Below are 27,079 nucleotides of genomic sequence, written 5' to 3'. Positions count from 1 at the left end.
TTTACTGCATATTTTGACGTTTTTGTCAAAATAACTTGAATTTTCCGAATGTACTTTTTTTTTCTTGATTAGAGATAACACCTGGATAATTACAAAAATAAAAAGAAAATTTATGCAGGCAACAAAATTGCAAGATTTAAACTTTTGAAGATGTCAGCTACGTTTATTTATACTTCTTGAGAACGAATTGATAACATAAAAAAATTAAAATAGGGCTATGTAGAGAATAAAATTACCCTTAATTCAAGGTAAACACGACCCCTATTCCCATTTTAAAAAATTGACCTTGGGGCTCTGGGGAGATGATGTCAGAGAAACGCAATTTCTGTCAATAAATGTCCCCCTCAATATTAAATTTGACGTGTTCGGCATTTTTTGAGTAGACAATTTATTTTTCAGGGTGGACTGTGTTGTCTCGGACACCCTGTATTACTTTAGCTGTTTAGACTTAGGTCTTACTCTTTTTGTTCATAATATAATGATTGTTGAGCATATTATGTTCATACATTACTGCCCATATTGATCGTTTTTTATCCCCTTGTTATATTGTAGCTTTAGTTGTAGATATTGCATTTTATATATTTATATCAGAATTGTATGTTATTATTATTATTACAGTGTCTGTAATAATTGGTCTCCTGGTTATTGATGCTGTATTTATAAATAAATAAATATATTAATAAAAGTCGTGAAAAGCAGCTTCAAGTTATTCCAAATCTATATTAAATGAGCACGTTTTTTTTTTAATGTTGTCCAGTTAAAATGAGAGTATTATAACTACGTATCAAATTTACAAGGATTTTACAACATACACAATTACTTGCAAAGCCTGGAAAACGGAAATAAACAAGATCAATATTATTTTAAAATATTTATTAAATAAAAAACTCAAGCATTAAAAAATTGATTACATTCCTTAATTCATACTACAAACAAAATTCTTAACAAAAAGAACGCTTACGTTTAACACTTACATTAGTTATTCCTTTTTTGCTCTCATCTTCATAAGTAGTTCAAACCTCCTATTCACTCTATACCTTGATACTTCATCCCTTTTCTTGGCTAAAATGTCCGTTTGAGCTTTTTTACTGTGAGCCGGCGTGAAGTCGTACTTAGCCGCCACAGATTGCATATTCGTATTTTTAACTTTTACCGGTATTTTACTGTTCGCCTTCTTCTTTTCTAACGAAGTTCGTTTTTGAACCGTTTTCTGAATAGGTTTTGATAATTTTTTTACGGGCGACTTTAATTTAGACGCTTTATCGGTTTTAGCGGGCATAAAGAGGGGCCTTTTCACTTTGGATTCCTTGTCAGATTTATTCGCTTTGGCGTTGTCAAGCGGCTTACAACCGGATAATAATAGTTGAGCCCTGGCAGCTCTTCTCTCTTGAAGTTCGACGATATTTTCCATTTTTTCGAACTGTCGCTCGTGGATTTTTGAGAAATTTGGTGGGGGTTTTACGCGTGATGATGTATTCGCGGATTTCGAAGGTTTGTCTTTAGGGAACGGCGTTTTTTTAACACTTCCAAGGGGAGTGCTGGCCCATTGTGGTGTTGAACATTCGAAACCTAGAAAGGCATATATGCAAATCAAAGTCCAAAATCGAATTCTAAACAAATCTTTAGGTGCAGGTCTCCAGAGGTAAAAATTAATTGAAAAAAAAAATTGCGTGTATTCAACTCCTAATAAAAGTGTAGTCAACTCCTAATAAAAATACCAAAAAAAGTCTTTGTACAAAGAAAAACAATTCAGTTAATCGTTTCACCTGGACAGCTTAGGCTTGATATAACAAAGTATTATTCATTTTTTTTACATGTAAAATACAATAGTTGGATTGTTAAACAGTGATAAATAAAACAAAAATATAACTTTAAATGAATAACTTGATAGATTTAACAAGAAAAGTTTCTAAGGTTTATTGCATATAAACTTAAAATCCCCGCAGAAGAAATAAAACATTCCAAACTTCAGAAAATCGTAGTAGGATTTATTATGCTTGATTTAACTGTTCTATTTAAAATCTTGATAGACTCTCCAGAGTTATTGGAAAAATTGGTTTTAGAGTTTCTGAGAGAAACACTAGGTTTATTTTATTTAGAAAGATCAAGTACAAATTATTGTTTAAATAGGCCAGTAAGAAGAATCTGTCAATTTGGTAATGCACTTGATATTAATTATTTTCATGCTCTTTAAATTCATTTAAAAGGAAAGTTAAAAATATTTATAAATAAAACTGTCACTATCTTAATCTGATTTTTTTATGTTTTGTATAGTCAACGTTTTAATAATTATGTTAATAATCATGTGTTTATCTAGGGAGTTCATTTCATGTTATTATAATATTTAACCCATTCTGTACCAGTGGTGCGTTCGTGAACCACTAACTTTAGGACTATGTAAAACATTCCCAATTTTTTTTTTTAGGTTTTTTGTTACGTATGAGTAGTTCGATATAAAATGAAATAAAAATTTGGACGAATAAGTTTTACGTCGATAAAGCATAGAAATATAAATGTTTAAATATTGATCAAAAATCATTATTTTTTGATAACTTTGTATCGCCATTTTCAAAATAATTATTGTGTGTTTTACGAATATTATATCGTTTATATAATAAAAACATAATGTGTACTTATGGAAATACCAAAAATGGGTTGCCACTAAAAATGGGTTTTTATAAAATTCTTGGAATGTATTCAATGGTTCATCAATGCCCCACTGGTTTTATTGGTGTAATAAACTATTAAATTTCGCCTACCTAGATCAATCTAAATGAAAAATGTGTTTCATCATTATTCGTTATAGTGTGCAAGAGTTTACATCTTTTGTGATAACTGTGCTAAAAAAAATGTCTCCGAAAATTTTTAACTCAAAGTGAATTAGAAGACGCCTTGAACGAAGTGGTTCTGAGCTTGGAAAATCAGGAAAATGGTAAGTTTGTTAGGAACTTTGATGTATGGTACATTATAAATTATTTTATTTACTATAATAAAAATATAATAGCTCGATTATTGTTACATCAGCATTACAAAAAATATTATTTTTACTTTTAGACACTATCGATGCTATTTATATTCCACCTGATGTTGATATATTGACAGACGAAGAGGAGATTGATGATGATAATAACATAGTAGATAGTCAAAGGCCTAATGACATAGTTGGAACTTTTGAGTTACATGTTTCAGAGCAGCCAGAGTTGAATGAGAACGATATTGAAAATGAGGGCAAACGCATGAGAAACGAACAAGAGTGGGATCTCTCGGATGAAGAAACATTGGCTTCAAAAAGAAGAAAGTTGCTCGCTTCTGCAACTTTTAAATTTCATAGGCATTCTTTTATTTTCGGGATATCATTCTTTACCTAGAATTCGACATTATTGGTCAACGGATGAGGATAAAGGAATTGATCTAATAAAAAAATGCATGAGCAGGAATAGATTTCAATAAATAAAGCAAAATTTGCACAAAATGTTTATAAAGGGAAAGCCAGTGCGTTTTGGGTTCAAATTATGGTGCCTTTGTTCATCTAATGGATACCCTTTTATTCCCTTCCGTATGCTGCAGCTCAAGATAAAAAACACTCAGAGCTAGGTTTGGGTGGTGATGTTGTTATGAGCTTACTGTCTGTAGTAGAAAAACCACAAAATCATCAAATCTTTTTTGACAACTTTTTTTCGTCTTTCAAACTTTTTGGTCACTTAAAACAAAATGGTTTTTTTGCAACAGGCACCATCCGTGACAATCGAAAATGGAAAAAACTGAGCGGGGCGAATTTGATGCCGATTACGATGCTAATTCAAAAATTTCTTTTATTCGTTGGGACGACAATTCAGTTGTTACAGTTGGAAGTAATATTTATAATATAGAACCGCTCACCAGAGCAAAGCGTTATAATAAAAAAACAACGAATAGAAACATTCATTCAACAGCCTTATGCAATATCTCAATATAATAAGTTTATGGGTGGGGTAGATCTACACGACAATGGCATTGCAAACTACCGATCCCAAATTTTGGGAAAGAAATGGTGGTGGCCGATATTTTGCAATGCATTGGATAGTTTTGGTAGTTCGGTACGATATACAACTTGGTAAATGAAAATGAAATATCACAAGTAGATTTCAATTCATATATTTACGCCCTACGTCTTCTAAAAACGGACGCTAACAGAGTTGTAAGGAACGTTGGTGCTAATATCGATAAATTGTGCTTCGATAACCAAGGCCACCTTATGGTCTCTTATGCTCAGAAGCTGCGTCGTAGATGTAGAATATGTCATAGTCATACAATATATATCTGTACAAAGTGTAATGTTCATTTGCATACAGGTTGTTTTGTGAAATATCACCAAAAATAACTTAATTCTACCTACCAGTGGTTCGTTTACGCATCAGTAATAAAAGTTGTTTTTTTGAAAGTACACAAACAAATTTTGAAAACTACAAGTATTTTGCAGCTCTCTATAAATATTTGTATTTAAATATAACTTTATTATTTAAAATATTTAGAGTTAGGGCAAATGTTAAAAAAAAAAATTGTTATTCATTCCCACTGGTTCGTTCACGCACCACCTTTTTTTTCCTAAAATTAACAAAAAAACAATTTTTTTTTTAATAAAAATATGTTCTTTTATTCACATCAATAAATACTTTTTGCAAAAAGTTGTCTTTTTTTTCTTATTTCCGTCCTTGGTATTAAATAACTATTTAATCTTGGAATATTATGTTTATATTAATTTATTAGTCATTTAAAAAACAAATATTGTAAATGGTAAATCCGTTAATAAACTCTTCTATTAATTCGAATAATTTAATAATAACATTAAATTTGCAAATGTAATAAATTATGGGACTTTTTTGAGGTCTAAAGCTCAACAGAGTACAATTGTCAGAACCCATGTGAATAATGTTCCCATATCGGACTCAATTGCTTTTAATATAAATATTGTGTAATGTTTTAATAAACTTTACGTGTTTCTTAACGAATAACACTATTAAAATAGCTAAGTACTTTTAAATTACTTACGAACGGTAGCAGGTAGCTTGTTGGAAGGTTTTATTTGTTTCGATGTTCCTGGTCTTGGACTGCAGACCGATAGATCTATAAAAATAATAAAAATAAACATTATTTTGAAAAGAAAAAGTTAGGGTAGTAATTATGAAAATTAATTTTTAACAAAAAACTTCCATAGCGAAAGCAACAATTTATTAGATAATAAGAACCGGGAATTAATTAGCTACCATTTATGACATGGCATGCAAGGCTATGTAAAAGCTTTGGTCGATTATAAAATATCTTTATAGATTCAATGTATCACTTTTAAAGAAATTACCTAAAAACACCTTCTATACTTAAAGACTGTAATGTAAACTGTATAATTCCTAATAATGCAATAAAAAACAAAATTAATTCGACAAAACTGGGACATTATTTGCGACCATTCGTTCCAATTTTTTATGATCAAATATTCTAAAGGTCTTACCACAATTGCGATTTATGTGGGAAGAATCCGTCCATAATCTCCTTGAAGATGTCGGACGTTCAACGGTGGAAACGTTTACTCTCTCAGATTGCTGTTTCGGGGTTACAAAAGACTTTTTCTCCTTTTCACTCTTATCCAACTTAGGGGTTTCTTAAAACAAGATTAACATTAACACTTAATTAAGAAAATAAAATTTAATTAATTCACTTACTAGAATTGTAATTAAAACTAACGCTTTGAGAGCTGCTTGATGCTAACTGAGATGATTTTCTTGAAGTCATATTTGAACTATTGATGAAAGGTAAAGTATCAGTTAACGCAGTTGATGTTTCCTGTGGGTCTATAATAAAAGTACCTGGAAATAAATAACCACATTTGTTTTATTAAAATGCCACAAAAAATGGTATATGTGACACCTATTGCATTGTACAATATGCCTTAAAAAAGCCAAATACATAATTAAATATGAAGAATTAAACTGCTTTACCTTTTCTCTTTAATTTTGGGTTTTCACCATTTCTTTCTATGGTAAATGACGCATTTGGGTTAAAGCTGCTTTCAGATATCTATGTAGAAAAAAATATCGTCACTAAGAATAATTTATGATAAAGTAAGGACTTACTTCTGGGACATTTTTGGTTAGTGTTGTTAATTTTGAATTCTTAGGGCAATTTCTGACCTTGCTACTGGAAGGACATTTATTTTCTTTTAAATCTGAATCGGTTCCAAATAAAATATCAGGTGAAATCTATAACAAAGTAATTATATAATATAGCAGTTATTTCAGGAAATTGCTGAGGAATTTTAAGTAGTATTTATGACAGTATCATTATAACAAGATGCTAAGTATCATTTATGACAAAGTAGGGACTTACTTCTGCAACATTTTTAGTTAGGATTAGTTTTGAATTCTTAGTGCGCTTGGTGACCTTGCTGCTGGAAGGACATTTATTTTGTTCAAAATCTGAATCGGTTTCAAATAAAATACCAGGTGAAATCTAAAATAAAATAATTTCATGATATCAGGCTATAAGTGCAATATCGGACTAACCCACAAAAATTCAAAATCGGCGTTATTGTAGAATATTATCCGTCAAGTTAAAATCTATTTATTGCACAGTGGACCAAACGACCTATTCCCTTTCGTTACGAGATGGCAGCACTAAACTAGTTATTGAACTTTATTATTGATAAAAGTTTAAAGAAGCAAAGTGGTTTATGTGCAAAAGTTTATGTGCTAGAGACACCCTAAGAAAAGACACTGAACCGGCAAAAAGTGGAAACGCAGCGGTCATCTGTTTTGATCTGATGAAGACTCTTCCTACATCTGTACTTACCACAGTCATTTTTTACTATAAAAGGCAGTTATGGACTTACTGCTTCAATATACATGAAATGGGAAGCAATAATTCGTTCATGTTTGTATGGGATGAAAGTATTGCTTCAAAGGGGCCGCAAGAGGTGGAATCTTGTATTTTATATTACATAAAAACTTTGTTACATCGAAGAGACTTATAATGTATTCTGACTAATATGGTGGTCAGAATCGTAATATAAAAATGTCATTGATATGTAACTATATTACTGCATCTCCATTATTTACTATGGAAGAAATAGATCATAAATTTCTTGTAAGTGGTCATTCCTATTTACCATGCGACCAAGATTTCGGAATCATAGAAAAAAAAAATTCCTTCCACATATCTTTATACCTCAAGACTGGCATACAGTCATAAGACATGCTAAAAAAAAATCTTTTTACCATAATAGAAATGGATACTCGAATAATGAAGAGGTTTGTTTTAACACAGTAGGCCTTAATAAAAGGAAATCTGTTTCCAAGGAAATTAAGGATCTGCCCCTTTTATACCCAAATGGTAATGCCATTAATGAAGCTAAAATAAAGATCTCCTTGAGTTAATGGAATTCATCCCTTCTATATACCAAGATTTTTATAAAAATCTAAGGTCATCCGCTCAAGTAACTGGAGGTGAAGTAGTTGGCCCAATTGAGGAAGAACAAACTTTACGTATTTAATAACTACCTACTTAATAAAAAAATAAAGTTTCTTTATTTTGTGACAATACGAGTAATACAGGTTTTGACGTAATACTTATAATAGCTTTAGTTATAGTAACCCATTAAAAAACCCAATCAATTTTAAATGCAGAGTGGAATAACCCACATAAAAAAATCGAATATTAGCCATATCCAAAAATTTTAAATAAATTCCGCAAATATAAGTAACACTCAAGAACATTCAATTAATCCGATCTACAAAAATGTCTTTTTAAAAGGGTTTTGCGCACTCTCATTTTCGGATTTTTTTAAACCTATTTTTTAGTACTTAATAATATTGGGGTTAGTCCGTTTTTGCACTCATAGCCTCATATATCAGTTATTTCAGAAAATTGCCGAGAAATTTTATGTAGTGTTAATGTCAAAATATTGGAGTATACCTGGAGAATGGATTTGCTTAGTACACTTTACTACATTATACAAAATATGTATAATTTTTTTAAAAGGGCAAATTTGGATCTGACATTTACTTTAGAGATATTTGCATTCCATTTATTCAATGCAATTCAAATATTTTTTTAAAACTTTCTGGCTTGGTATTTGCACAGTGTGGACTATAAACTCCTAGTGGCAAACCTAACAATGCATGGAATTAGAGATGTAGTAATAGACTGCAAGAATAGAGTTGTTGAGCCACTTCAGCTAGGGTTTTGTCACAATATTTTGACATAAAGTATATATTACTATTTTACTTACATTGGAAATATATTCAGTTCAACTCTTTTTTTTATCATTAAATTGTCAAAAGTGATATTAAAGAAAAAATTTTAAATTTTTTTCAGACAAAAAAAAAATCAAACGAAATAATGGAAATGAGGAGCAACTTTTCAAAGCGCATTTTGTCCAAATTGGACAAAATTGAGCTTGAAGCGGATTTGCAAATTAATTATTGTGTTCTACAATCCTGTAAACATGAAACGTTTCAAACGGCATTATGTCACTGTGTAATCGACGTGCAAAGTATAGGGTTCACATCAAAATGCATTTTGTCCACAGATGTAGTCGAATCAAAACGCATTATGTTATTTCACCACTAGAAGGCGCTGTCTCGAACAAAACAGCTAAGATATAAAGCTAGTGTTGTGTTAGTTTTGTTAGTTATAACCTGCAATTCAGTTAATTTCTGCAGTGGAACAGGTGTATATTGTCCAGTTACATTCTTTAAATAAAATATTTAGGAACTGGAAAGTGTAGGTGCTAAAGTGCGTTATAATGGAAAACCTCGATAACAGTGTTACTGTGGGCAACTATAATGAAGGGTCAAGGAAAAGGCAACAACAAAAGACAAAAAGGGAAATGGATTATGAGAAGAGGTAAGTATTGCTCGTTTGTTACAATAAAAAATATTGGCACCTATACTTATTTTTTATAGATATCAAGACCCTGATTGCTTAACCCCTTTGTTGCTTAATTTTCATCCACCCTGCCTCCATAGAGAAGGAAAATTAAACTGTCTCAGTATTTCAAGAAGCATCCTAGAAAAAGCAAAGAGAAAAGTTTTTTATAAACCAGACAGAAAGGAGCAAGATAAAAGACTGTCCTTTTTAATGGATGTTGCTCAACCAAAACACAGCCGAGTTCATGGTGAGGTGAGAAAAAACAAGCCACATCGCGTTGCAGTTAAATATTTTTTGATATCTACAGAAAAACAAAGACTACCTGTATGCTCCAAGTTTCTTGCTAAGTTGTTTGGGGTCGGTCAGCGAAGACTAAACACAATTGCTGACGGAATTTTATCTGGAATCGGGATCGCAGAGAAACGAGAAGGGGATCATAAACTTCGGAAAATTTTCTGCAAAAAGAAAGCAAGTGTACGAGTTTATTTCAAATTTGCGAGGTTGCGAAAGTCATTATGCACGAAATAAAAGCCGTCGACTTTACTGGCATTCATCTTTGAACATAAATCGACTTTTTCACCTTTATAATACTACTGTTGAAGACGAGTCGAAAGTAAAAAAAAACGTTTTTCGTAAAAATTGTTGAGACAAAGTTTAATCCAGGGTTTGGCTCTCCCGCTTCCGATACCTGTAGCTATTGCACTAGACTTAAAAGTGAAATTCAGTCTTGTGAAAATGGTGTTATCAAAGAAGGTTTAATTTCAAACATCGTAATTCACAAAAAGAGAGCTAAAGCTTTCCGTACTTTGATGAAGTAAATCCCAGAAGCGAGCATAACGTACGTGTTTGACTTGCGACAAGTGCAAGCAATTCCCTAAGTCAGTATTGGTGAGGCTTTCTATTCCAGACAAACTTCATTTTACTCTTTTTGTGTGACTGATGTTGCAACAAAAAACCCACATTTTTATGTCTGGAACGAGACACAAGCTGCAAGAGATGCTCAAGAAATTTCTTCAGCTTTGATACACTTTTTATAAAAAGTACATATTGAAGATTCGGTAACGCAAATTGGGCTTTTTGCGGACGGCTGCGCAGGCCAAAACAAAAACGAACACGTCATCCATGCCTTAACATACTGGCTACATAAAAAGTCCCCAAAAAACATAAAACAGATAGTAATATATTTCCCAGTTCGCGGCCACTCCTATTTACCTGCTGACAGGGTATTCGGTCGAGTTGAGAAACATCTACGAAAAACTGAAGAGGTGTCGAGCCCCATAGCTTATATCAAAATTTACCAACAATACGAAATTGTCAGGGTTTTAGGTGAAGACTGGCTCTTTAAAAACTACAAAGATCTCAGAGAAATACTGAAAAAAATTGATGGAATTAGTGACATGAAAAGAATATTTTTACAAAAAATTATAAAAAACAGCTACATTGATATTAAGATAAAACTTGAGCCCACCTATGTATATGTTTGACGACGCTTCGAGGCACCCAATGGCAATAACAAAATGAGGCCAAACTTAGGATATGCATATGATCGCTGTAACATACCACTGGTAAACAACATGAAAGAAGAAAAGAAAACTGATGTGCGAAAGCGGCTTTGTGCAAGATTTGGACAAGACTGGGAACTTAAAGTCCCACTTTCTTCGCTCTTGTTTTTTGATCATGCCTTAAACACCATGATGGAACCAGAAGCTGAAATTCCAGATCCTGCAGATGATGTAGGTGAAGAAAATTCCATGTGCGACTGCCTCGAAGAAGGACAGACCTAACCAGGAACAAATTTTTATTTTTTTTTCAAGTGGACTCTATTTGTTATTAACATTAGTATTATTTTGTAAGTTTGCATTTTTCGAAGAAATTAAACAAAAACAAAAAAAACATATTCCTGGTACTTAGTTGACATTTTATCCTTAAAGTCGAATAATTTCACTACCACCACCAGTTTTTTGTAAAACGAATAAATTGGAACAAACAGCATTATGTCCAATTTTGAACGAAACAAAACGAATTTTATACATTGTTACGAATCAACACGCATTAAGTCCAAATATTTTTTCGATTTATCCAGATTTTCTAATGAATATTGATTTAACTGAGATAACTTAATGGGTTTTTATGTTAATTTCTATCAAAACAACTACAAGTTGTAAAATATATATAGCAGGGTTTAAAAGAAAATCGTTTTTCATCAATACCCAAAAAAGTTTTTTTTGGACAAAATGCGATTTGAAAAGTTGCTCCTCAAATGATGTTGCCATAGTTCACAATTATCTCTGTTAATACCAGTTTTAAGATGTATCGCAGGATTTTGACTTAAGGTAACCTCTTAAAGTTTGGAACACCTTTCAGAAACACCCTATATAATTAATATTTTTTAACAACGTTTTCATTTTTACTTTTTAACTTACCTCTGAAATATATTCAGTTGATGAATTCTTTTTTGACCTTGTTGAATTTCTAGTGAAATAGGCGGCTTCACTACCAGAAGAAAATTTATTTTTGTCTATATCTGTTTCCAATAAAATTTCAGTTGAAATCTAAAATAATGAAAACTGTAATTTTATGATCGACTATACAACTGCTAACCATAGCTAGAACTATGATGATTAAACTTGCAGTTTCATCTTTAAGTTCATGCCTTCTTTACCTTCTTAGTTTTATTCCCTTTTTTAATTTTTTTAGGACTACCTCTGGCTTTTTCATGAGGAGCTCTGTCATCAGAATCTTGATCTGTAGGATATCTTGTCTCTTGATCACTTGGTAGATTCTGAAAATAGGAAAGTATAAGAAGTGTCAAGAATGTTAAATGCTTTTCAGACAAAAAACTAGCAAATAAAATATCAAAAAAATGCATGTCCACAGTCCACAATTTTAGCAACTTCTATAATTTAATTTGACACCCTGTATCTCTGTTAATACCAGTTTTAAGCATAGAACTATCACAGTATTTTGACTTAAGGTAACCCCATAAAGTTTGGAACACCTTTCAGAGAAAACCCATATAGAACATGTAATTAATGTTTTCTCATATTTTTTTATTATTATTATTTTACTTACCTTTGAAATATATTCAGCTGGTGAATTCTTTTTCAATCTTGTTGAATTTCTAGTGTGATGAATGGCCTCATTACCAGAAGAAAATTTATTTTCATCTGAATCCAAATTGGTTCCCAATAAAATGTTAGATGAAATCTAATATAATATAATTTTATATGTTAAATTAATTTCTAATTTGCAATGTCTTTTTAAATAGTAATATGAGCCCTTACCTTCTTAGTTTTTTTTCCTTTTTTTATTTTTTTAGGACCTCTACTACTAAAATGATCTCTGTTATCAGAATCGTCAGTAGCATCTCTTGTTAAGCTCTCTTGATCACTTGATTGTTTCTGAAAAGAAATTCCATGTAATAAATAACTTATGATATTAAGTAAATAGGCTTCCTTTCGTTACAACTAAAATTTTTGGTCATACCTCTTTATTATTTTTCACTTTTTTAGTCTTTTTATGGCGACCTCTAGTTCTCTTTTCTGTACCATCAATATCTATAAGATCAGGGTCAGTAAGGTAAGTGCCTGGACTTTCTTGATCAGTTGACAGTTTCTATAAAATAAGGCAAATAAGATACAGTGAAATTCCTCTTAGCGGACAGCTCACAATACTGGACATGTTCTATTAATGGACAGTATTTTTTGTCACGAGATTTTAAACAACAATTTCCTATAAAATAAATTCTCATTAGCGGACGCTCTGTCGGACGGACAAGGACAAAAATTTTCAACCCCAAAACGCGCAAAATTCCCCAACAACGGACACGGATCTCCAAAAGCGGACAAAAATAACCGTTACGTTACTCCAGGAAAAAAATCACGCCACTTTAGTATCCACGTATGTATTGTTTTAGTACCGTCTTGTAATTGAAGCAGATGACATGGCGCCCGTTAGAAACTTTTTAACGCTGAGGCAAAAAATTGAGGTTGTAAATATTGCAGAACAGGAAAGTTTAAATGTCCGTAAACTGGGAGAAAGGTATGGGTGTAGGATTTTAATTTTTGTATTTTGTGATCACAATGTACATATTATTCTAGGTTTAATATAAGTAAAAGTCAAGCGGCGGAGATTGTAAAAAATAAAGAAATTATTCGAAGACAATGGCAATCGGGGGAAAATTTAGATCAGAAATCGGCAAAATTAAAAGGTGAAGCTGCCCAAATAGACCGAGTTTGTTTTGAGTGGTTTGCCCGCGCAAGAAATCAAAAAATTCCCATCTCAGGGCCCCTAATAAAAACGAAGGCGAAAGAAGTAGCAATTGAATTGGGGCTTCGCAATTTCAGCGCATCTGATGGTTGGCTGAATAAGTGCAGAAGAAGGCATAATATAAGCTTTAAGTGCATCTCAGGGGAGTCGGCAGATGTAAACCAGGAAGATGTAAATCTGTTCTTAGAGAGGCTACCAGGAATGTTGCTAGGATATAGGCCAGAGGACATCTATAACGCAGATGCTCTCATCTGCGTTTTATTTTTTAGAGCTTTGCCAGATAAAACTTTAATGTTTAAAGGTGAGAAGTGCACAGGGGGCAAAATGTTAAAAGAACGATTAACAATACTATTTTGCGCCAATATGGCTGGTGACAAAGAAAAGCTTCAATCGATAAAAGAATGGGTTGTCGAAAACGAAAAATTTTACTTTTTCTTGATAATGCCGGTTCACACCCAAGAGAACTTAACTTTAAAAATATTAAAATACTTTTTTTACCTCCCAACACAACTTCTGTATGTCAGCCCATGGACCAAGGTATAATACAAAATTTTAAATTATTTTATAGAAGCCAGATTTTAAAGCACATCCTATCAAAAATGATGGATGATGTATCATCTGCTTCAGATTTATCAAAATCGATTAACATTTTGGAGGCATTATATTTTATTAAGAACGCCTGGAATAAGGTTACCCCACTCACTATACAAAATTGTTTTGTCAAAGCTCGTTTCCAAAAAATCACCTCAAGGAGATACTCAGAAGGCTACAATCCTCAAGATGACTTACCTTTGGCAACTTTAGCGGAATTCTGGAAAAACTGTCAGTAAGTTGGCCAGATTTCTAAGGCATTAGATAATGACTTTATTACATTGGACCAAGAACTTCATATGGAGGAAACATTTGAAGGAGGTCTAGAAACCATTGCTGATGAGGTACAAAATACAATTTTGCTGGAAAGTGATAGTGAAGAAAAGGAAGGAAAGGAAGAAAGGGAAGAAGCTTTGAGTACTGTGAATTCTTATGCCGATGCATTAAAATGTGTTGATGATGTTTATGATTTTGTCACTTTTGAACACCTTAAAAATATCAAATCGCATTTTCAAACCTGCCTTTTTCAGGTAAAAATTAAAAAGAAGCAGCAGGCAAAAATATGTGACTTTTTTAAGGTATAAGATCTGAAATTTGCAACAAATTTTTAAGGATTTTAAATTTCAGTTTTCTTTTTCTGGTATTTAAGGTAGCAATGTACCTATGTTTGTTTATACTTGTACTTTTCATCAATACATGTTAGTTAATAAAAATTATGTACATACATATTTGGGTTTTCTTATTAGCAGACACTTCCTATTAGCGGACAATAAACTTGGTACCGTCAATGTCCGCTAATGGGAGATTTCACTGTATATGAAGATGCTGTTAAGCCAATGAGTCCTTACCTTTTTTGTTCTTGTTCTGGATTTTTCTATAATAAAACTTCTTGAGGGTCTTGCTGCTTTAGAATAACTTTCTTTAAAATCATAGTCAGAATCTGTTGGTGACGTTTCTAAAGTATCTGTAATACCTAATGTGATCTAAAAATAAATTTTTTAGATAGTAAAATGGGAATCAATATTGTACTTCATTTGGGTATTTTTTATAAATGTTATTTATTTATGTATACTAAAACAAATGTTCTACATGTTTCAGATTAAGTGCAAGTGCAGTCTTTTAATGCCTCTTCAAGTATTAAAGGTTTATGTTATTGAGTCTGTTTTATGAGACATATTCTAAATAGGACTGAATTATTGAATTAAAGTTTTGAAAGTATTTCTAAAAATAAAGTTTACATTCTTTGGTAGTAAAATTTTCATATTTCTGATTAAATCCATGTATTCCAAGAGATCTGCCTTCACATTTTCTAACTAGCACATGCTTATTAATTCATAGTTTAGATTGTTTGTATTACAATCTAGTATTAGATTATTGAGTTTGTTCGTAAACAATATTGGCCACCAACCATTTATTTTTATTTATAGAGACAATTTGTTATCTTTAAGTAACTGTTTGTGTGGTTGACACTTTAGATGTAGAAATGGGACTTTGAGACAAAAAATCTTATTCATAGTTTAACTTAAAATACCTTCAACAATCACCCAGAAAACTTGATTACCAATACAATTTTGGTTGTTAGAACTCCATTTATATTAAAATCTACAAGCAGCTCATGACTTAAAAAAACTTATTTAGCTCACCTTTGGGTTCCTTCTTGATTTCACGTTTCTTTTCTTCTTTTTCTGACTATCAAATACTGCTAATGTATTGTTTCCCATATTGTCGGAGTCAAGATCTTCATAATGTAAAACCTAATAAGGAAGGATATTTATGAATTATTAACAATCTTACATGGTTTTTAAGATCTATTTAGACTTGGACTTGCTAGGTTATTGGCTCTGCTACAAGGGGGTAGGAAAGGGTTTAGGAAAGGAATCTGAAGGAGAGGAAAGGAAAAAAACGACGACGTGTTGACTGGGTGAAGGAAGACGCGGAAATTGAAGAGGTTTAAAATCTATATATATAAATATAATCTATAATATAAAAGTGGTTGAAGATCTATTTTAAAGGTAAATTCTGTATATTGAATAGGAAAATATTATGTTATTTTAAATCGGAAGAAAGGTGCTTAGCTTACCTTTTGATTTTTACGCTTGATTGATGCGTTAGACATAGTTTTATTAAATTAATTTGATTTTTTAATAATATCTCAACCCGAGGGATTAATTATTTGTTTTTTTTTCAATTTGAATTATTTGGTTCGTTATTTTTGACAGTAATGACATTGACAAGTAAATAATGCCTGGTTCATAGGAGAATTTTTTTTTTGGGAGACTATGCGATTGGTAACGTTGACATTTTGATAAAACGTTGACGAAAATGACAATTATTTATTTAGTGACGTGACAGTTAATTATTATTATTATTATACAAATAAACTTAGACCTTATTTAATTATTTTTAATAGTTTCCGTTTGAAAGCAGCATACTAGACGTGAGAACTCTTTTTCATAAAGGTCTTTACCATATCTTTTATTAGAAAACTTAAGTTTGTTTACATGTAAAACAAGTAATTTAATATTTTAATGCATAATTTAATTGGATAGGATGCTGCAATAATAATAAACTTTATTTCTCACTTTATTCATATATTCCAATTCATAATTCAATTGAATATAATGGACCAAATAAGATACCAGAAATAGAAGACAGGGTAAATACATATATTAAGAATTTATATAAAATGAACTGGTGTCAAGATCTTTATTTATAAACTTCATCACCACAAAATCACCCTGAATCTGGAGCTATTCTGTGTTTGTTGAATACACAAAGAATTGATAAGAAGCATCTTGTTAGTATGTTTGTTGATGTTGATTCAACTTGCTCCTCTTCTGTAATTTCAGTGGGTATGCCTAACTAGACTTAGTGGTATGAATACATTCAAGTTATGCTTTTTAAAGAATCCGTCTTTAGCCATGAATTTGTTTGCTCCCAATGCTGTCCTAAACTCTATATTTTTCTTCTCTTATCATTTTAAATGTCTAGCATCTTTGCTTTTTTAAGTCACCAATCAGATTGAATGGATGTTTTGTATATTTTTTCTTGATCATTACTTTCAAATAGTACTATAAATGGCCCTGTATCTTCCTTTGGGTATTTAAACATCACTGAAGTGTTGTTGACATAATTGGTATTGTGGAATTCTATATGGAACAAATCTCATACCATCTCAAAACTCTAAGATTAACAGTGCCAAGAAGCTCTGACATGTCCAGAGCCTGATTGCCTATTGAATAGTTTGTGGAGAAAATATATTATGTTGTAGTATAGTAACATGTATGTAGTATATAGTAACATGGTATTTTGTAGTTTAATGAGTAGATCTCCTTTTTGTCATTCTTGGTTTTCCTGATAATATGACCAGACTACTAAGTTGCATATTCAACGGCATATCACAAAAATTTACCATTTCTATAAATAAATCTCAGTGAAGTTAACCTGCTCATCAATAATTACTCTTGAATCTGGGCTGTATATATGTATGCTTGTAATAAATCTAAATAAGGTAATGTGAGGAATCACCATTTACTGCATAGGTTGAAGTTGAATCATTTTTTTGCGCCTTTGAAGAAACATAGTAATTATACTGCAAAATATTAATACTAACAAAAACTCCCGCTGGAGGTACCACTTAACTATTGGTTCCTTGGAATCCTTGTAGATACTCACATCATCAGCAAACATTAAGAATTTGTCATAATTTTTACAGATAATTTAATAAGAAGTTGTGCATATGAGAATCTTGTAGCACCCCTAAACTCTTCAGATATAAAATTCCAATTTTTAATATCATACAATGGAATTCAAGGCACTCAAAAGTACCCTGAACCTCTCAGCTTTGCCAAAATCAATTTGTGGTTCCCTCCAGTAAACAGAATCCACCAGATTGGTACACCAATAAATTTGTCACTGTTGCTCTTTTATAATGATTTCCTTACATAAAAATGACAATCGCTGACATATAACAGAATCAAATAATATTGTGAATATATTGCCTAATATCATTGTTTAATAGTAAGATGATTAGGATCTCCTCAATATGTTCTAGAACATGTCTCCTTACACGTAAGGGTATTAGGATGTAGTGTTCCTGCAGGTATTACAACACATTCAACAGGAGTTTTTGGGCTCAATTTTGTTATTTGTATTGCAAATCTGAAGATCTAACTACCTTTTTCTTATGATCAGACCATAAATTGAACTATTAGCATTAAAAGGGTTTTTAGAATCTTATGTATTTTTGAAGGGGGTTAATATTTTTAACAATGAAATAATTGTTTCAAGTACTAAGTCTTTATTTACACAAAAAAAAATATTTTTAATCATGCCTACTACATCCTTGGATAACCTTCTTTTTATTTCCTTTACCATGTCTTCTGACTCTATCATGTCTTCTCAGTCTCTCTTTAAAATATAATTTTGTACTTCACTTTTTTCATCAGGATTCTCATGTACCAAAAAGAACTCTAGGCATCATCATCATCAAAAAGAACTAGGATTGGTTTCATGGTTTTTTGGTTTCATTTGGTACAGGATCATTTTTATAACTCAATTGTAACCCTACATTTTGGTGCTTTAATTTACTGGTTTTTCTTTAATGTTATGTTTTGACCTACACTTAGAGATTGTGGTTCCTTTCTTATTTTTTTTAGAGGCACTAACCACTGAGAATCCCCATCAGCATCTTCTACTAGTAAATAGCCATGTTTTCCTGGAGTACATGTATGCTGTAGCTTTGCTTTTTCTGATGTTAGTTGCACATCAATGATTTCCATATTTTGTTTTCCAAACATATGTAAACTAGAGATCAGTGCTGAATTTGTTTTGATATTATCAAAATTTTGAATGAACTTCTCTGTGGCATCTAAAATATGAGGATCTTCTTGTACATCTTGCAGTAATTTGTCAAAAACCCTTTGGAGGTTTTGTTGGATGCTAATAAATCTCTCTTGGTTCAAATTATCATTATCTGAAGGCTCTTCTGACCTGTCTGTTGGTAAAGGAGAACTAGGCGATGATATATGTGAGTTTGAAAACTCATCTGATGCTTTATGTGCTTTTTTAAACTTAGTATGATATTTGTGAAATACCCACTGCAATTTAGGACAGAGTGCACCATCTGCTGCAATTTTATTATATTCACTACCATATTCTTCTTGTAAATCATATTTTAATAAATCTAGTGCTGAGGATGGAGAATGACCTATTGCAAATAACTCCAGTATTTTTTCCTCAGTTTCTTTGGTAGGTCTGCGATGTCTTAAAACATCTGCAGACTCCAGTAAGTGATTGTGAATATGTCTAATAGTCAATTCACATGGATATGTATTTAAAAGCTTATCTTGACTTCTGGAATTTAAAAAAAATCAAATCACATTTAGTTTATAGTCATGATAAGACATACCTTTTCATGCCACATTTCTTCACAGTAATTCTTAGGAAAGCGGGACAGTTAACATGTTTTGAGGATGGATTTTTTGTTTTGGATGATTTAAGACTTGCTCCTGTGTTATGATGGCATCTATAATCTTTCTAAAAAATATTGGTAATCATTGTGTCGAACAATAAATATAAACTTATGTATATTATAACATTAGAGACGATTTATTCTTTTTCATTTGATCATAGTGCTTATATATAACCATTTTATCGAATCATGTCCTGTATTTATACAAAAGTAAATTCACCTTAAAAACGAGCTTTAATTCTCCATGGGCATAAGTTCTTAGAACCCTAAAATTTACTTTATTTAGACTTTCGAAATCATCAAGCCAAGATTCAGCTTCTGCCTTTGAATAGATGTTGGCTCTAATATTAGCTTCAAATCCTTGCAAATGCTCAGTAATTTCAAAGAAATCTATCAACTTATACACGTATGAAGACGGAAGGAAATTCTAAAATAAAATCTATCTTTATGAAAAATCAAAAAAAAAAATTGAATCAATTTTAACTTTAAATTTATTTAAAAAAAAAAGAGTTGATTTTACCTGCAAATATTCCATATTATTATCCCTAGTATGGACAGAGGTTCTCGATGGGATTATTCCCTGAATAACTAATATTAAATAATGATTATCATTATTATAAAATAAATAATAAAAGTTTATTACATACGTATATGTACACCAGTCTAACTGAAGACAGTAACCTGAAATGTCAATATTGACAGTTTACATTAAAATTTAAAATAGAGGTAAGATGTGACATTTGTGTTGCTACTGGACACAAATCAGAGACATTATAGTATTAAGGCTACATCACATGATGTAACCAATTGATAAATGTTTATACAGCATGAGGCAGAACAAGCAGTAAAATTTTAAAGGACTATTGAGTTAAATAATAACTTTATTAATTCAAAAAAGATGCAGGAAATTACCATATTCTATAAACAATATCGCGGCGAGAAGTTGGACGTCATAATTCGGCCTTAAATCCACAAATGTCATACGTCATTTCTGACATGTTTACATATAACCCTAAAAATACATTAAATTGTTTACATTTACATTTTTCACCTTTTGTCAAATAAAAGAGACACATCATTTTGCTTATATTCCTAAAGCAATAACTCCGCATAAACTAAATAAATAACTGCTTCAAGTAAACAACTTAAAAATGAGTGAACCCGTGGAGTGCAAGGAAACTGTCGAGATAGAATCAATGGATACGACTCCGGTAAGTTTGGATATTACTTCCACAGATGGGTCAAAACAACCAGTGGACCCTTCAGACAAGTCAAAGAATGTAATGGCTCCCGGGGCTACCGGCTCTGTAACCTGTTCATTACATCCTCTTGTAATCATGAATGTATCAGAACACTGGACAAGAACTAGAGCTCAAGCCGAAGGACAACTCGTAACAACACAGGGTTCCACTATCAAAGGTAACTGCCTTAAAGTTTAAGTTAAAAAATCTTACTGAAAAATATGATATAGTAGAGACTAGTTTGAAAAACCCCAGAATCAAAATACCAGGTCTTGTAAACAAGTACACAGATAGAGAAATTGAAGATATGATTAAAAAGCAAAATAATTTTATATCTGAGAATGATTACCTTAAAGTCACATTTATTAAAATGATTCTAAATAGAAACACTATGACCATCTATGTTTTCCATCATTTTATGTACACTAAGAAGATTTACATAGGATGGGAGAGACTTAGTGTGTAGGAAGATATTGGTTTGTTAAAGTGTTGGAACTGTCAACAATTTCATCACAAGGGAAATTTATGTACCCACAAACAAGCTTGTAGCAGGTGTTCTGGGGAGCATAATGTCAATGACTGTCAAAGTCATATAGTAAAGTGTAAAAACTGTGAACTGAGTAATAATAAGTACAAAACTACACATAAAATAAATCATGAGGCTAATGATCCACAATGTCTGAGTTACCAGTACCATTTGGCACATGCAAAATCTAAAGTAAATTATGGATAACTAGCAATCTATCCTAGAAATAATAATTAATTGATCCTAGAAATTTTGACATTGACATTATTAAAGAAAACACAGGGGAATGTATGCTGGTAACTGAGTGATCTGTCTGGTCATATAAGTTGTGATAAAAAACTGTTAAATATAATGCATTTAAATATCTGTGGGCTAAAGTCAAATTTAGACAATTTATTAGTATTTATTACTTCATATAATCTCATCTCAATTTAGATACCACAAATGCTGTCAATATTCCTGGATATAGTATATATTATAATGAGGCACATTACAATTCATTTGATGGAGTAGTTATTTACTACAAAAATCTATGAATGAAAAATCTATCATCTAAATCCTGTATTTTCAAATAAACTGCAATCAGGTAGTACTGTCACTACTATGAAAATTCGCATAGATGATCTAGATTATAATATATTCTCTACCTACCGATCCCCGTCAACCAATGTACTTCAATTTTTGGATGACATAAATATAGATTTGTTGAAAAGTAGTGATCAAAAAGTTATAAATTACCTAGCCTTAATGAATTCAATTGGATTTGTTTCCATGTGTAACAAAACTACAAGAGAAATTAGTAATACTTGTATAGACCATATATTTATGAGAAATAAAATGAAAGCCAAGGTAAAAAAAGCCACATTTATTATTAACCACGACATAACTGACCACCTGCCTATTATGATAGATATCTCAAGTCAAAATATGATTCTGACTAAAAGCAATGAAATTGCTGATTATGCTAATTAGATTATTTTGTTAATATTGGTGCTCAAATTTCTGGTGCCCTTAATATCCCAGAAACGCCAACCCCTATAAAAGAATCAATTCCTAACTCTATGTATTTAGGACCTACAAATTCAACAGAAATAGTAAAACATATAAATTCCCTTAAAAATAATTGCTCCCCTGGTATTGATCAAATTACTTCTAAAACAATAAAACTTCTATATTTAAAACTTAAGGATCCAATTACACATATAATAAACCAAATTTTCAAAACAGGCATTGTACCATCTTACTTTAAGGCTTCTATCGTTACACCAATTTATAAATCAGGAGATAAACTTGATTTAGGAAATTATAGGCCAATAAGAGTTATTTCAAATTTTGCTAAAATTTACGAGAAATGCCTCAAAAGAAATATCTAATATTAGAACATTATATGTAATAGAAGTTTGTAATTATGTCCATTTAAATAATAAATTTAGTTGCACCATCATATCACATAACTATCCTACAAGAGGTAAATCAAACCAACTACATAACTTTATCTTATGTAAAAATACTATGAAACAACATTTTGTAGATTATTTAGGGCCGAAACTTTACAATTTGTTACCTTACAACATAAGAACTATAGAAATCATGGGTACATTTAAGAAGAAATCTAAAGAATACATCTTATGTAACATCTTAAATTTTTTAGAAATTTTTCAATAATAATTAAAAACGATGTACCATAAATCAAAATTAAGTTTATCTTGTGTATTATAAATTTATTAAGCGCGTTAGAAGTAACTAGAGCGTTTAGAAAATGAGGCAATTGTTGTAATTTTTAGAGTATTTGTTGTATTTTTCAAGCACATACAGGTACTGCGTACCTAGGTGCTAATATTTACATAGCTTTTCTATGTTGTTAAAATTCAATGTAAATTACTTTATGTTTCTGTTTAAATATTAAATTAAATTAAATAAAATGTCGGCTGCCTAGGTCTTTATCAAATATGTATTTTTCTTTATTATTAATTCAGAATTTGGGAATGAAATGAGTAATTATTGTAATGATGGTTTTCTGAATAATGGGATTTGTAAAAAAATAAGTATTTTGAATAGAAACAGAATATTTGCTGTCAATTTGCATTTTTTTTGAAGGAAGTACTAAGCAAGCTCTATAAATTTTCATATAGTACCACATCATTAGTTCTTGTAAATTGTAGGATTCTTACTGACTATCACAAATAATGCCATATTTACAGATTATCCTATCCCCCAACAAAAAAATATACAACCCCAACATTTTAATATTCCCCATTAATCTATTCATTTTCAGCCAAATAATTAACACTTTTTTGAATTCTGGAAATGTTATAATTGTATTAATTATATACTCTTGCCAAATTCCTGATAAATACTGTTATGATGCTGCATAAAATGATTATGAATATTTTCTGTATACTGAATTAGTTTGATTTTTGGTTGTCATGTATTACATGGTACATATATTTATATTGTTCAAAATTCTTTAGTTGATGTAACTGCATTCTTATATAAGATTCATAGTTAAAAAAGACTTATTTACCTGAACTCTTTGAAATTTTGTCACCTCATGGAAACCCCATACTGGAATCAAGTATTGAAAATGTGATACAAAAGGTACATTGTAAATATTAAATTTGTTTTCATAGGATAATTTCTGCATCTATATACAGCATTGGTATTATTTTATCATATGTTTAATATGTTCCTTCCAATTTAAGTTCTCATCCATAATTAATCCTAAATATTTAATGAATTGAATACTTTCAAGCTGCACATTATTTAAGAATAGGGCTGTTTAATTACTTTTTTTTTGTTTAATACGGCAACTACCTGTTTTATTATCAAGATCAGTGGATACTTTGTTTACAAGATCCATAGTAGAACTTGAGATATTATTATTTTTCCTAAATCTGTATTGATATTTATCCATTTTTATATATTTGTGTATACATGATGACATTTTCTTTTTTATTAATTTTTAACTATTTCACAAAAAGTGCTTATTACTGTAATTGCTCTATACTTTTGCATTGAATTTTTAGGGTCTGATTTATATAATGCAGTTACTCTACCAATTTTCAGTTCATCTGCAGAGAGTCTATTTGTTAGAATCTGATTGATTAAATGTGTGAATATATCTAAAAGCTCTTTGTCTAAATTGCATCATAAATTGATATTTGGTCATGACCAGGCACTGAGTTGCTTTTTAATTTATTAATTATGCCTGTTATTTCATTGGAATCAGCAAGACATACTATCAGTAATTTGAATTTCTTTAAATTTAAAATAATTTCTAATAATACATTTTTGAATTTCGACGTCTATTTCATTAATAATACTTTTATCTATACTACAAAAATGTTTATTTAAACTATTAACTACATATATGCATACCCTCTTACACCTCACCCTCACCAACTAACAGACTAAATTACACTAGCATTTGGTTGAGATTCTTCGAGTAAATTATTTATGATTTAAGATTGTTTCTCTGGATCATTACAAGCCTCATTCCACCTTTTAATAAAATTTATTTTATTTGTAACATTATTTTTGATATTGGAAACCTGTAGTCTTAATTATCTTACTTGCATTGGGTGGATTATATGAGAGTGTATTACATAAATCTATCCCTAAACATAAGTCAAAATTATTTAAGGGACATTAGATTTTTAATTGATGATAAAATTCAAACCACTAATAATCGCCAATACTGTATTTAATATACTAATTATTGCTTTTTCAGTTTTTGGAGCCTTAATTGGTAAACAAAAAGGAAGAAACATAGAAATCATGAATTCATTTGAGTTAGTTGCTAGAACAATTGGAGATGATGATACAATCATTGACAGGGACTATTACAACATGAAGGAAGAACAATGTAATTATCCATAATTATATGAATATTTTAAATCTAACATTTTCATTCTTAGTCAAGCAAGTATTCAGTGACTTGGATTTCATTGGCTGGTACACAACTGGAGATGCACCAAGCCAAGCAGACATAAAAGTTCACAAGCAAATCTGTGAAATTAATGAGTCCCCCATAATGCTAAAACTAAATCCCTATGATAAAAATATTGATGTAAGTACCAATTTTAAGTGACCAAAGAGTTGTTTAATATAAATCACTATTGCAGCACCTGCCTGTCTCTCTATATGAATCAGTTATTGATTTGGTCAGTGGTGAAGCTACCATGCTGTTTGTTCCTCTCATTTATACCTTAGCCACTGAAGAAGCTGAGAGGATTGGAGTTGACCATGTTGCCAGAATGTCATCCAGCGATAATGGGGAGAGTTCCTTGGTTGCTGAGCACTTAAGTGCTCAACATAGTGCTATTAAAATGCTTCACTCCAGAGTAAGATTTGGATAGGTTGAGTATTCAGAAAAAAATGGTGTATTTTTCAGGTACGTTTAGTTTTGGAATACATGAAAGCAGTACAAAATGGCCAATTGCCTAGAAATCATGAAATTCTTAGGGAGGCATATTCTTTGTGTCACAGATTACCACTGGTTCAAAGTCCCAGGTTCAGACAAGATTTCTACAATGTGAGTAAGATTTTTTTCAATTTAGATGTGCAACAATTAAACTTTTACAGGTCTAAAACTGTAAGAAATAAATAATCATAATCATTATAATTAAAGTAATGGCCACTGGGAGTGTACTTTCATAACTATGAAGAAAATAATATTAGGGATATGAATTTATAAAATAAAAAACTGAAAAATATGTGTGCAAGTCTAATTCAACATATTAAATACACTAAATCACTAAGGTATTATCACCTGCATATTTCTTGACATATTCTTAAAAAAATAGGCTGAATAGTGAATTAAAATAAGGGTAACAAATAAATGAAAATATCAAGAACTTTAGTAATTTACCTCTGTAGCATCAAAATTGAAAAAATAATTTAACAACTTGAATGGAGTATAAAAAGATGCTTAGTTGTAAGTTCTATTTATTTCTTGCTATTATTGTCCAAGCATTTTTTAGAGATTTAGTCTTTTCTTATAATTAAATTAAGCTTTATTATTTAATATTAAATGTAACATCCACAGAGTTATATTTACAAACCAATATCAATTACGTAAAACAATAGCAAATTACGTAAAATATTAGTGTGAAGTACTCTAAAATATCCTGATTTCAGCAACTAATAACCGATATGCTTCCCGAAAGTCTTTCTTTATTGTTGAAAATAATTCCACTGCCAATTACAAGAAAAGACATTTATATTTATGTTGAATTACACCTTTCAGCACAGAGCTAAATTTTTATGGGGAATCTTATTTAAGATAGGATTATTTTTAATAGTTAGAATATAATAATTATTTAGATCCTAATCTACTAGCGTAACATTCCAAATATTTCGATTATTACAACTTTCTTCATCCTTTTTAGAAATAAAAATGGTCCTCTAATTCCGAATCTAAATAATTTATTATAAACGTGTTTATTACCAATTTAAACATAATCAATTACATAATTTTTAAAAAATATGAAGGCTTTTTAGTGTTTGAAAAATGATAGGGATAAGGAATATTGTTAAAAAAAATTATACTGAATGACTCAAAAAGCTTCCAGTGCTGTTCAAACTTGGTTATTTTTGAGTCAATTTTAATTTTTATTATGATAATATTAATAAAGATTTTCTTATTTAAGTAACAACAATTTGCATATTTAATATAGTCCAAGCACCACAAAGATTCAGATTTTATTTGCTCGCTGTATCCATAAAAAGTTGTTTACATGTCAGATTTTATTTATTTAACATAAAAATCGTCTATTGCTCCAATACTATATTTGGTTTTAGCAATGTAATGATGTAGGCTTGATGACTTACCTGGGAGCCTTGACCAAAAGCTGCAATGATTTAAACCAGTTTGTAAATAAATTTAATATTCTTTATGAAAGGCAAGGACTAGGCAGAAGAATGAGAGGCATTTTCTTTTAAATGTAAAAGATCAAACCATCTAATTTTTCGGTAGTCTAACTAGGGTTGCAACGCCTTGGGATAACCATTTTCTGAATATCTAAGGCTTAATTTTAATAAATTATTTTTGATGTTTTTTGTGTCATTTATTTATAC

At 30.7% G+C, this 27,079-nt stretch overlaps 4 protein-coding genes across 4 annotated transcripts; 2 read left to right on the top strand and 2 right to left on the bottom strand.

Moving 5' to 3' along the window:
* Window positions 1–858: 858 nt before the first annotated feature.
* On the bottom strand, window positions 859–15,978 carry LOC126743836 (uncharacterized). The gene is made up of 15 exons (XM_050451067.1): window positions 15,842–15,978; window positions 15,405–15,515; window positions 14,610–14,744; window positions 12,388–12,516; window positions 12,186–12,302; window positions 11,974–12,108; window positions 11,564–11,683; window positions 11,325–11,453; window positions 6,361–6,483; window positions 6,108–6,233; window positions 5,973–6,051; window positions 5,697–5,840; window positions 5,486–5,635; window positions 5,029–5,103; window positions 859–1,569 (listed from the first exon to the last, which is right to left on the bottom strand). Exons 1-15 carry the CDS (start codon window positions 15,875–15,877, stop codon window positions 980–982), a joined length of 2,199 nt encoding a protein of 732 aa, XP_050307024.1. The 5' UTR covers window positions 15,878–15,978; the 3' UTR covers window positions 859–979.
* Window positions 12,577–13,776, top strand: LOC126743840 (tigger transposable element-derived protein 6-like). Its single transcript, XM_050451071.1, has 2 exons — window positions 12,577–12,942; window positions 13,002–13,776. The coding sequence occupies exons 1-2, from the start codon at window positions 12,845–12,847 to the stop codon at window positions 13,711–13,713; spliced, it is 810 nt and encodes a 269-aa protein (XP_050307028.1). The 5' UTR covers window positions 12,577–12,844; the 3' UTR covers window positions 13,714–13,776.
* A 2,042-nt stretch (window positions 15,979–18,020) lies between the features above and the next one.
* LOC126743717 (uncharacterized) lies at window positions 18,021–19,919 on the bottom strand. The gene is made up of 4 exons (XM_050450931.1): window positions 19,755–19,919; window positions 19,455–19,661; window positions 19,172–19,299; window positions 18,021–19,116 (listed from the first exon to the last, which is right to left on the bottom strand). The coding sequence occupies exons 1-4, from the start codon at window positions 19,767–19,769 to the stop codon at window positions 18,348–18,350; spliced, it is 1,119 nt and encodes a 372-aa protein (XP_050306888.1). The 5' UTR covers window positions 19,770–19,919; the 3' UTR covers window positions 18,021–18,347.
* Window positions 19,920–20,263: 344 nt separating this feature from the next.
* On the top strand, window positions 20,264–27,058 carry LOC126743928 (COP9 signalosome complex subunit 6). Its single transcript, XM_050451208.1, has 6 exons — window positions 20,264–20,653; window positions 24,732–24,866; window positions 24,919–25,070; window positions 25,126–25,344; window positions 25,395–25,535; window positions 26,804–27,058. The coding sequence occupies exons 1-6, from the start codon at window positions 20,386–20,388 to the stop codon at window positions 26,942–26,944; spliced, it is 1,056 nt and encodes a 351-aa protein (XP_050307165.1). The 5' UTR covers window positions 20,264–20,385; the 3' UTR covers window positions 26,945–27,058.
* Window positions 27,059–27,079: the final 21 nt, after the last annotated feature.

This window comes from Anthonomus grandis, chromosome 13 (genome assembly GCF_022605725.1).
Source record: "Anthonomus grandis grandis chromosome 13, icAntGran1.3, whole genome shotgun sequence".
Classification (NCBI taxonomy): domain Eukaryota; kingdom Metazoa; phylum Arthropoda; class Insecta; order Coleoptera; family Curculionidae; genus Anthonomus; species Anthonomus grandis.
The sequence above is the reverse complement of the archived record's forward strand: the minus strand, read 5'-3'. Positions and strand labels throughout refer to the sequence as shown.